The following is a 12,108-nucleotide window of genomic DNA, read 5'->3' as shown; positions in this document are numbered from 1 at the left end:
GTGGGGGGGAACGATGTTAATTCCTGTTCCAATAATGGTACAAAAGTGGTGGCATGTAAGGTGGGCCATATAAACCTCCGTGAAGGAAATTCATGGAACATGTTTTTCTGTGGAACTCCTTGCTATGTGATATTATTGAGGCCCGCTGCTCAGTAATGTCCAGAATGGAATTGAACAATTCTAGGTGTCTGGAGACAGGTAAAGGTAAAGGAATAAAGAAAGCGTTAGAGTTCAGGAAGGAGAAAGAATTCCCTCTGGGTCCAGAAATAAGCCAGCAATTCATCAGTGGGCATAGGCAGTACAATTTTCGTGGTGCCAATTTATCCTAAAATGTGTCTTCCTCTGCCAGAGGCAAGAAACTAAACCAGGTGTATCACTTGCCTGTTCTGTAGTGTCTCCCATATAGGAATAAGCGGTGGATTTACTTATAAAGCATGTTTGGAGCGCGAAAAGTGAAAGTGGGGGGAGTAACACAAACACGTCATAATTGTGCTTCTCCTTTTCTTATTTCCTAGCTTATCACGCCTCATGCCATTCGAGTTCAGACACCTCCACGTCACATTCCCGGAGTGGTTGAAGTGACATTATCATACAAATCCAAACAGTTTTGCAAAGGCGCACCAGGCAGGTTTATTTACACAGGTAGGTGATTGCGATTCACGCTAGAGGAGCTCGAGCTCAGAGCCTCTTTGTTTTGGTAATCAGCATTGACAACTCTCTCCTTGCTTGCTTGCTTTCTTTATTTAGCCTCTTGCTGTTTGAGGGCCACTCTGCTAGTTGTGACGTTTGGACGTGTAAGGAGGATAGCTTCATTGTCCTGGAGAGGTGTTTAGGCACTGTTACGACACATGTTAATACTTTTTCCAGATTAGAGCTCCTGCTGTTATTATATGGGTCTGCCTATAGGTATATTGAGTGTACAGGAACATGATAGCATTGTTCTACATACTGGAAGATATTTTATTTATAACAGGATTTATTTTACATTTTCCTCTTGCTGGGGGTAACCTTTCATTTTCAAGATAATCCCAGAGGACAAGGAGAGCATCTTGTACCGAGAGAAGCCAATGAGCTGAGTGGAAAATAAATCTGTTGGGTTTTTTTTATTCTTAAATGGATTATCAACAACTTTAGTGCCCCATATTCACCTCTGCTAGCAGGAGAACATTATCTATAGATGTGAAAGAAAACAATCAGCTAGGACCCAATGACCATCTCATTGAACTGTCAGTACCAGGAGTAACAGTGATGGCATACAACGTATGCACTGAAGTTTCTGAAGCCTAATAAGCATGGCTGGAAAAGAATGGTGCACTGAGTTCTAAGGGGTGGATTTATATTTAAGTTGAATGATTTGCTCTCACAAATCATATTCAGATTTCTCCAAATGGAAGGGTTTATTTAATTTTTTAAAGCCTCTTACTACCAGCAATGCTCATTAAACAATCTTTGTGTATTATAATTGTCCATTTTTAAATCATAATTTAACTCAAAAATAATAATGATTTTTTTTATTAAAAATGTTGAGGTAAAAACTTAACCACCTGTTGAGTGAATTAGTTAGAATTTTTTCCAAAAGTGGAAAAATCTGAATGAAAATCTGACACTTCAGCACTTCAGAAAGAACCAATGATTTGTGAAGATCCCGTTACTGTCTTACACTGTTTTATACATTCTTTGTTAGTACACATGCTAAATTAGTGTTTAGTTATGTATGTGGAAAGGTATTTATCCATGCAACTGCCACATGTATAAACTTGCAGCAAGAATTATGTCTTCAGCTGTAGAATCATGGAATGGTTTGGGTTGGGAAAGGACCCCCAGAGGTCACCCAGCCCAACCCCCCTGCAGGAGCAGGGACACCTTGAACCAGATCAGGTTGCTCACAGCCCTGTCCAACCTGGCCTGGAATGTTTACTAGGTACTCCTATGAAATGTAAGCTTAACTGACAAAGGATTATTTTTGTTATGCTAGAGATCTGATCCACAGTTCATTGAAGATACCAAAATGATACCCATTGGCTGAAACTGGCTTTGAATCAAGCTCAAGGAGCTTAGGACTTCCTTCTGATTTTGCACCAAAATAACCCCAGTTTAGTGCAGAGTCGTTCTGGAATTGTTCCTGGGCTTGCGAGATCAGGATCTGACCAAAAGCTTTTGAAATAAATTTTCTTCTAAGGCAGTGCGTTGATTCACTGGTCTCTGGGAAAAGATGAATCTGATGTCTGAGCAGGTTAAAGCTATTCCCTTTTCCTGGGCGATAACTGGCAAAGCCATCGAACAGGTGAAAACTTCAAATCCACATGCAAATACAGTCGGATGGGACAGGTTAACTCACCGGAGTCTGGCACTCCTGAAGCAAAGGAACAGTGTCATTGACTCACGTGCCTTTAGAGAAAGAGAGCCTGCTAACTCCTTATTATTACAGACTTAAACGTGAAGTCATTCTATGCTGTTTTCTGCTTGAGGCCTTGCTCTCGCAACGTCTCCAGCACAAGCATTACTGAGGGCCACCATCTGTGTGCTGTTGGTATCTGTGCTGAAAGAGGTTTAGGGGTGGAGTGATAGAGAGATGTGTAACAGAAATGTGCATTCCTCTACGAAGAAAAGTCGTCTTATTATTGTAAAGCTGTTTTAAGTGCAAGACTTACTTGTACCATCTAGGGGGGACTTGAGTCAGACTGCAGTGCGGTTCTTTGACATGTTGATTAGAATGCTTCCCCAAAAAAGAACATGAAGATGTATGTAGGAGCCACCAGAAGAGAAGAAAGTTAAATACACTATCCCTGTTTTACTGCTGTTATTGGCATAGGGATATCTGTTAGCATTCTCCGAGGAGTGAGTGGGTGCTTACTGCCATATGTTACAAAACAGCGTTTCACAGAAGATGCCGAGCTGTTAGAGTGAGGGTAGAACAGACAACTTTTCAATCTGTCTATCCAAGAACCTACAGTTCTCCCACCATGGCAGGCAAAATGATAAACACAGCTATTAGGTAGAGGCTCACCTGTGTAATCAATTCCCCCAGGTTGTTGCTGCTAATAGCAGTAAAAACAACTTCTAAGCTATGAAAATAACATGGTGGCTTTTTTTTTTCTTTCTGAGGCTATGCTATCAGAAAACTGCTGTGATCCTGCTGTGAACAAATGCATTGATTTTTAACCTAGGCAAGCCATATTCAGGCAGTCAAGGTCCTTCTGGCTGTAAGTCTTCTTCAGAACTTCCCGAGCTTTTGAACTTCTTGACTAATTTCTATCAGATTTTATCAGAAAGATAGGAGCATCAAAGATGCACAGTTCCAGCACATTTTTGTGAAAATGGTAAGAAAGATCTGAATTAATCCTCCACTGACAGAAAGGGTGAAGAGCTCAACCATGTTATTAGACAGCAGAGAAGATACCAGAAAACAGCCTCAGGAAAACAGGTTGGTTAAATGCCACCGCCCACAGAATGCGCGTGTGCATCCATAGCACTCTAAAATACACTCCGTAGCAGCACAGAAGCACAGCTATTTGTTGGCTGGAGTGTAGCGGACAAATATCATATAAAATACTGAAGAGGGAGGTTCAATGGATTTTATAATTATCAGTAAGGTAGTCCTGTGCATCGTAACAAAAATCTGGGGTTTTTTGGTGATAATTATTATTTTCTTGATACTTCTAGTACTTTTTAGTGCAATATATTCCTCTGAGCTGTCACAAGGTTTGTAGGTAACATATCGGAGAATGCAGTAGGCTTGCAGACACAAACAAGACCACTTCCCTCTTGAATTGTAGTTGTGAGAATTTCTCCTCTAAAAACCTTTCCTTTACATTCAGCTTGCACTTGGCAAAAACCTAAGACATGCAGAGGCATTAACATCGAGCCCAGGAGACTGGGAAGCGTGAAATCCTGCAAACTAAAAGCGTGGGAAGACGTAGTTCTGTCAGAAGTAGTAACAGCAGCAACAGCTAGCAGCCCCGGTACTATCAGGGTCATGTTGTATTAAGTCCTTCATAATTATTAAGTGCTGCGATATTAAGTGCTCTGATGAAAACCACAAAGGGTCGAGTCATATGCAAAACACTGAGTAGCTGGCTATAGGTACTTCACAGGTATAACAAGAATAATTATTCATCTAAAATCAAACCTCAGAGGGTTCATCAGGGCCTCACTGCATCAGACATGGGCAACCACTTACAGAAAGACACGTGCTTCCATGTTATACCTGAGACATCGCCACGGAAGGGCGAAGAACGATTACCCACTTGCCTGTGGTTATACAGGAGAGCTGAAGATAGACAGGGAAACAGATCTCTCTGGTTCCAGTCATACCCTTTAAGCACCAGACCACCAATACTCTTCTAAAACATGGAAACAGAAAAACAATGATCTCAGTATTGTGTATATCAGCCCGTGCCCTCAATATTTAATACACAATCAAACATTAATGTTTGACCTGATTATACTTGAGCTTTTTTCTTTTTTTTTTTTTTTAAAGTCACAATAAGACAGGTTGTTTGAAGAAGAAAATGATAAACTGTTAAATAGATGAATATAAAAATTAGATATAAATTTCAAGGGTAAATCTAAATGCCACAGTGGAGCTGTTATGGGAGCTCAGACGCGTCCTGTAATGGGTATTTATAATAGGCTCCTTGCGAAGTGTGCTGTGCTAGCACTGCTGCAGTTATGGTTCTGTCAGCGTTTCCACTCTTAAGTGCTATCATTCAGGGTGCTGCAACTCAGCCATCAAATTCCTCTCATCGCCAAAATGTGATGTGTGGACTTCTCCATAAGGTTCCCAGATGGAAAACTTTTATAAGAGCGAAGCCAACAGGATTCTATGGACATCTAACGGTGTACCGCAGAGTCTACAAAAATCTGGAGAAGTGGCTTGGTGTGTGTTAATGGCAGTTGCTGAACCAACTTATGTACTTTAGTAGTTAAGCATGTACTTAAAGGGAGAGATAAGAAAGTTATTTTTACATCACCACAACCAAACATTTAGTCCCCATGTGTACCTTAATCTGTCGAGAACACAGGTTACGCATACATCTCCATGTTCTGAATTGCTTTTCTTTCATCGGCTGTTCCTAGAATAAGATGACATTTGTTCTCTGCTGCTAATCCAGCAGTAGCCTCATATTCTGCTTTTAATACCTCACAAATTCAAATTCTCTGCCGCCGTAAGTAGTTCCATTACAGTTCCCTTGACTTTAATAACGCTTACATCAGTTTACACCAGCTGAGGATGTGTCTCATAGGCTTTCATATCTTAAGTTTGATCACAGCTCTGCATTTACTTTGTCATAGAGATGCTAACCTGGAAACGTGTGTATCAGGGAGATTTTGAACATAATTTTCCTTGCTGAGCAGAAATCCTCCAGGGGTTAACTTGTCAGAGCAATGCAATATAAAATAATCTGTAGGATATGTTGGACTCCTGGGTTGTACTGTATCAGTCTCTATGGCAGGTACCAAGGATAGGAGGGTACTGGTTTGGTAAAGCTTATAAGTAGATTTGAGAATGGCTTGTTATCTGCTTGTGGGAAACAACACTTCCAAGGATGCAGTGAGCTCTACAAATTGGAAGAGTGAGTTCACTTGGCCAGAACACGACTGATGTGACAGAGAAAGCATTTGCAGAGCACAGCTCCTACCACTGCTTTAGCCTATGAAAGACACGTGCGATAGGAGGCAACATGGTGTTGGGAGTAGGGTGTTCGCAGGAGCTGTTACCAACACAGCAAATCTAACACAGGGCAGTACGCTGCCAGTAGTGTCCTTCCGACTCTAGAGCACGATGTACCCTCAGAGCAGGCTGGCCAGGATGTACGTACCCCCCAACCCAGGATTAGCGCGGTTATAGGAAGCGAGCTTCTGTAGCCAGCACTATGGAAATGGTTTATTCTGTAGGGTCAATACCAAGCATCTCTTTACAGTTGGCTTGAGTGAAGGTAGTCACTAGTGCAAAGCTCGAGTGCAAGCCTCTAAGGCCACCAGTGCCTCTTTCTTGATGTTAACATCTTTAAGAAGGTTAGACATCACGCTGCAAATACCACACTCCCTCTGGCTGTTTTCTGGGTTCAGGATATTTCTAGAGGTGTGCATACTTGTGGTGGGATGGCAGGGTTAGGTTAAAGGTTGGACTTGATGATCTTAAAGGTCTTTTCCAACCAAAGCGATTCTATGATTCTACTTTGTGTCTTCTCATTCATACTTTGCAAACAGAGCACTTGCTGCCCTTTGGACTGCTTCGTGGAGTTAAGCAAAGATGAGCTGCAGAACTTTGCTGAGGTCCTTGGATGTGGCCGTGTTTTGACTGGCAGAGGGAGAGTGCGTGTCTCCCAAGGTGTGATGGCAATATCAGAATGAGCTGTCACTTATGGCAAATTGTGCAGATCTTCATAACATCATCTTCCTTCAACAGTCTTATGTGCTTTGATGTGTGGTGAAATAATTAATACTTTAAATGTCAGCACTGTTATCATTTGGTATCTGAGTTAGTCCCCATTGAGATGAATGGGACTGAGCTGTTGTTTCAGGTTTTGCAAATGCAGACAGATGTCATGGCATCAGTTGCTCAAGTGTGAGATTTTTTTTTTTTCTTTCTCTTATTCCAGTGAGTCATAATAGCTGGAGACTTGTATTTAAAATGAAAGCATGGATTTTGGAGGGTAAGGAACAATATAAAAGCAGCAGCACTGCGCCACACTCTATTTGAGCCTCGTCATAAATAAAGTCAGGCAGAACTCTCCCTACTGCTGACTGTAACAATTCTGTTGTTCAAACAGTTATGCTAGAGTGAAGTTTATAGACTAACCGGCAATTTAGCTTGTTCACTAGATGGTTGTTCTTTTTTTTGCATATGATTGTCATGCACAATTTTTTTAAACTATGCTCGGGGGAATTCAAGAGACCCCTTGTGCCTAAAACACTGGATCTGAGGGTTGCCAGAGGGGTTTTGTTGTACCTGAATGAGTTTTCTTGGGGGTTTCATTTCAGAGATCCGATTTGTAGGAAATAATGAGCAGCCTGCTTCTGTGTCAGACCCCTTTATGGTCTCTGAATCCATGAAACCCAAAGTATTTGGATATAATTTTGGCATATTTCTATGTAACACATAGATAAACCACTACTGATCCAGTAGCTCTTTTCTCAGTGCAAGTGGTATTGTGGTGGAGCTGTTTAAACTTGCTGGTGGATTCTACATCTTGCCCTGCAGTTGAAAAGGTGCCATTTGCTTCTACAAGTGTTGGAGGTTGGTTTTTAACACGGTTTCATGACAGAGATATTTTTGTTTCATTAAGGAGTAAAACTAGTAGCAGGCGATTTTGTTGCAAGCTGTACAGAAAACCTTTTGTGCTGAAAGACATAATATGTACATTGATTCAAAATGGCTGATTTGTTCTTAGAACAATTCAACATTGTTGAGAAATTATTTGCTGCTATTTAGCTACCAGAACGAAAATGCCCGCGTCAATCCATTGGAAAAATGTTTGTTGAATAATAGCCAATTTCTTCTTCCTGAATTAGCATTCGATATATTCCCATTAGCTATTTTTAGTGAACTATGTATACATATATGTTGAAATTCCGATATATTTTACATTGCTTTTGCTTAGCTCAAGATATATAACTTAACTGATTAGACTTGTAATCAAGAAGAGAAATGGCACATAATGATGTATAGGCTCTTGAGAGAATTGGCCTATAATTCTCAGGATTATTGGCAAAAACCCCACCCCTCAAAAAAACCCCTCTTCCCAAATGGGACGTAGATTCTGTGGCAGCTGAAATGTGTATTATTAAACTCCTTAAGCAAACCAGAATGGCTCCCAGTGGAGAGCAAAGACATTCTAAGTATAGCCAAGACTAAATTCTCAGGTCTGGGTTTTCTCTACTCAATTCCCACTTGATTATCTCCTGTAATATTTAAACTTCATGCCATGCCATAATTATTTAATAAAAAGTAAATATAAAATGTATCTCAGTGGGGAATATGACCTTTTACCTTCATGTTGTTATACCAAAGACGGACACAGATAAACAGAGAATCTGGATCTGTGTAATAGTCTGTCTCACTTGATCGTTTCATTGTCTGGTGTCGGAGACGGTTATCCTGTAAGGTGCTGAGGTTATTTTGGAAGATTCAGTAAGTGCCATCGGCCTCTCTTGCAATCAGGTGTTTTCAGCTCTGCTGATGTCCCCAGTTATTTAAAAGATTTTTTTTTTTTTTTTCCAAAAGGACCACAAATGGTACAAAAGGATAGAAGCAGGCAGCACTGGATGAGGATAGTGCTAAAGGACTTGCATAGGTTACTTGTTAAATGTGTCATGGGATTCTTAGCAAGGTTCTCAGCATGAACGTGTCATTTGAATTATAATGCACGGTCTGAAGCGGAAGGAAAGTCTAAAACCCCGTACCTGTAACTGTGTTAGTAAACACGGTAATCCTCGTGTGTTAGAGGCAGCAAAGCCTACGAGCATGCAGAAGGCTACGGAACTGACTTTTGGGTTCTGTATTAATTTGCAGTTTAATTTTGAATAATCATAAATTAGATTATTATTGCCATGATTTCATAGTAAAGCATATTAACGTGTCTGAAGTTTTATGAACTCACCAGTGATGCCAGTAGGGCTCTACCAGCTATTACTAACTGAAGATCTGGGTCAAAATATCTTGGTTTATCCACTAGAGATTAACATCATTACAGTGAAGTGGCTATGTATGCATAATAGCCACACACAGTTGAAGAAGTTAATGTGTCTAATGAATAGCTGTGCCCTAGTTTGTGACGGCAAAATGTTGGGGGGGGGTGTGGAATGTGTTTATTAGATGAGTAAGTACGGTACTGCTGGTTTCCGACTATAAAATGAACATGGTTGAAGACCTGTTCTAATTTGCATTTGTACCATAACTTGCTGTCTTACTGCCATTGCCAGTTTTGTCCAGAGTAAATACATTCGTCCTTAAAGGCGTATTTTGGGACAATGCTCCCCTGCTGTAGCTTTCAAATTATTCACTCAGCCTTTGATAGATGGCGAGAAGTCAGCATCGGAAACTGGAGCAGTTTTGCGTGCAGAAGTCAGGCTTTTTTTGTTCCCGTATTGAGTAAGCCCATCTCACTAGTGCAGCCCTTCGGAATGCTTTCAGTTAGCAGTTTTGCAAATAGCTTGCGGCTTTTACATAAATTTTGTCATTTGCTTCAACGTGTCTGCCTCTGAATGCATTTTGTGGCATACTGGCCTAAAAGGAGCGTGTCCATTTGGTTCAGCTGTGCCTACCAGGACGAGCAGGTACAGGGGGGTGTGCACGCGCGAATGCACAGAATTCTTTCAAGGCTTAGCTGTAAGCAGAAAGATCTCGCTAATTCTCTACTTAACAAATGACAGCCACACCGAGGGATTGTCCAGGAGCACCGTGCAGTTTGTTATCCAGATAACGGCAGAACCATCTGTACAATTAAATGGGTGGAGTTGGGGCACCGGGAGTCGGGGGACCTGGTCCCTATAACACGGGCCAAGAGTAATAGCTTGTGTGTCCCCGCTTTCTTAGCGGTAGCGTAACTATTACCGTTGACAAGAGCTTAGGGGTCCTCATGCAGAAGTTGTTGTAAAGCTTAGCTTACCGTTCAGCCTGCCTTATACGTGCAAATATCTTAAGGGCGGAAGTCACGAGGACGGAAGCAGTCTGTTTGCAGTGGTGTCCAGCGACAGGACTAGGGGCAATGGATGCAAACTGAAACATAAGAGGTTTCAGTTGAATATGAGGAAGAACTTCTTCACTCTGAGGGTGGCAGAGCACTGGAACAGGCTGCCCAGGGAGGTTGTGGAGTCTCCTTCTCTGGAGATATTCAAAGCCCGCCTGGACGAAGTCCTGTGTAGCATGCTCTAGGTGAGCCTGCTTTAGCAGGGGGGTGGGACTGGGTGATCTCCTGAGGTCCCTTCCAACCCTTGCCATTCTGTGATTCTTACACTCGGTGATCAGGGCTCGCCCCAGCAGCAGGCAGCGTACACCCGAGGAACCCAGGCAAGGAGAGGTTGGTTGTGGTGAAGCTGGGAAAATCCATCTTTCTTAGGTAATGAAACTTAACAGTCATGTAATATGGGTTGGTTTTTTGTTTTGTTTTCCTTTCAGCTTTAAACGAACCTACCATAGATTATGGTTTCCAAAGACTGCAGAAGGTCATCCCAAGACATCCTGGTGACCCTGAAAGACTAGCGAAGGTAAAATATTTTTAAGTATTTCACTAGGCCCACTGTGTTCTTTCACTTCTAACTCACAAAAGAGACAAAATAATTGTATCCTAAATGACATTTACATCTGACCACAAGTAAGTTCACCAATTCGTTGTGGCTTCAAACAAGAATTTGGTCATGTAGAACCCACAGCTACCACTAATTTTTAGCTGTTTGAGCTCAAACACTGTGAACTTCTTTTGCTGCTGAAATGAGCAGCCAGTGCTGAGATCTTCCCAGTTCACATTCATGGTCCTTTGCATTTATCCGGTCGGGCAAATCTCTGAACCTAAATGGTAAGTAAGTGCTAGACATAAAGGATTTGTTGTAGAGGTCTAATCTTGAGGGACTCTTTTAGTAAAAACACTTAAAGTTCAACTTTTTGTGTAACAGTTGAAACAAGTCAGGATTTTGTATGTCTGAAATACTGCAGACCGTGCTGATGCGGCACCAGCTGTATTCCGAGATTTTAGTGCACTACCAAAAGTTCCTATTCTCATCCTTGCATGACAAAAGCCTATTGTATTCAGCTAGTATACGGTGTAATTTTTTTTTCCCACAGCCAAAGGTAACACAAGACAGCTAAAGTGTTTTAGTTGTTTGATTATAATTATTGAGACAAAATAAACAGACACGGAGGTTAATCAGATTTTTATGTGTCTCTTCAAAAGAATATATTGATTTATACAAAGAATATAGATTGATATATCCGATTGCAGTCGGGTATGTCTGCAGATTGTCCCCATTTTTGAAGCCATGTGCTTACAGCTGCATCAGGACTACGGAGAGCTCCAGGACCAAGATGGAGCGCTGGGCGCACGCCCGGTGATGTTTCTATATCACACACATGTCAACGCTCTCCAAAGTCACGGGTGATTTTGCATGGCTAGGTTGAGACACTGTAAGGGGTTCGGTTTTTCAGCAAAGTGGCAAATAAGAGCTCTTTAAGGGACCCAGTTTTCAGAATGGCCACACGCAAACACCAGTCACTCCAGGAAATACTAGCCCCTGGTTTCATTTGCACGGAAATTATTTTCTGTTAAAGTGTTGATTTTCTGCATCTGCTCATCCTCCAGGAAATGCTGTTGAAACGAGCCGCTGACCTAGTTGAAGCACTGTATGGAACGCCACATAACAACCAGGTCAGGATGACTGCTCCCACCAGGGGAGTGGTACGCGCTCAGCTTTAGTAATAAACACTGGAAAATTTCTCCGAGCGTGTTTCTGAACTTGTCCCTTTCGTGCTGCAGGACATCATTCTGAAACGGGCTGCAGACATCGCAGAAGCTCTCTACAGCGTACCGAGGAATCCCGCGCAGATCCCCGCGCTGTCGAGCTCTCCCGCTCACAGCAGCATGATGGGAATTAACTCCTACGGCAGCCAGTTAGGAGTCAGCATTTCGGAGTCAACACAGGGGAACAACCAAGGTAAGCACTGCGAGGAGTATCAGTGTTGATTTAAACACGGACAAACTGAATCACCGTTGCTTCTGTGGTGGTTTCTCAACTTCTCTACCTGCTCAGCTTCCGAACAGGAAGGTGGCTTTAGACCGTCAGCGTTAGAAATCGATGTGTGCTGCCATTTTGGGTGAGACTGTGTCCACACCAGGTTCCAGTCACCAGATTAGCTATGGCTGAAATCAGTTTTGAGTATTTTTTGATACTTACTTAACCCTGAATTTTCTCCCCACTCCCCTCAGTATCTTGTTATATCTCTGTTTTCATAGAAGACAAGGACAGCGATTGAAAAAAACCCTCTCACAGTTAAAGTGGGGATTTATTTTTTTTTTTCTTAAGGCTTCAGTGTTAATTTTACCAACTTGCATATGTTGTATGCATTACATTTGCTCAGATGTATTGTTAGGAAACCGTGCCATAAAATGA

General features: G+C 41.8%; 1 protein-coding gene across 8 annotated transcripts in view; it reads left to right on the top strand.

The window, feature by feature from the left end:
* The window catches only part of EBF2 (EBF transcription factor 2), a 141,294-nt gene that overhangs the window by 117,766 nt on the left and 11,420 nt on the right, over window positions 1–12,108 (top strand). For all 8 annotated transcript variants that reach the window (XM_009635785.2, XM_035891377.1, XM_009635787.2 and 5 more), the window contains 4 exons: window positions 516–642; window positions 10,124–10,212; window positions 11,301–11,366; window positions 11,475–11,652. In XM_009635785.2, coding sequence (XP_009634080.1) covers window positions 516–642; window positions 10,124–10,212; window positions 11,301–11,366; window positions 11,475–11,652 — 460 coding nt within the window. The remainder of the gene's footprint in view (window positions 1–515; window positions 643–10,123; window positions 10,213–11,300; window positions 11,367–11,474; window positions 11,653–12,108) is intronic.

Source organism: Egretta garzetta, unplaced genomic scaffold, assembly GCF_000687185.1.
Source record: "Egretta garzetta isolate BGI_Z169 unplaced genomic scaffold, ASM68718v1 scaffold233, whole genome shotgun sequence".
Lineage (NCBI taxonomy): Eukaryota > Metazoa > Chordata > Aves > Pelecaniformes > Ardeidae > Egretta > Egretta garzetta.
The sequence above is the reverse complement of the archived record's forward strand: the minus strand, read 5'-3'. Positions and strand labels throughout refer to the sequence as shown.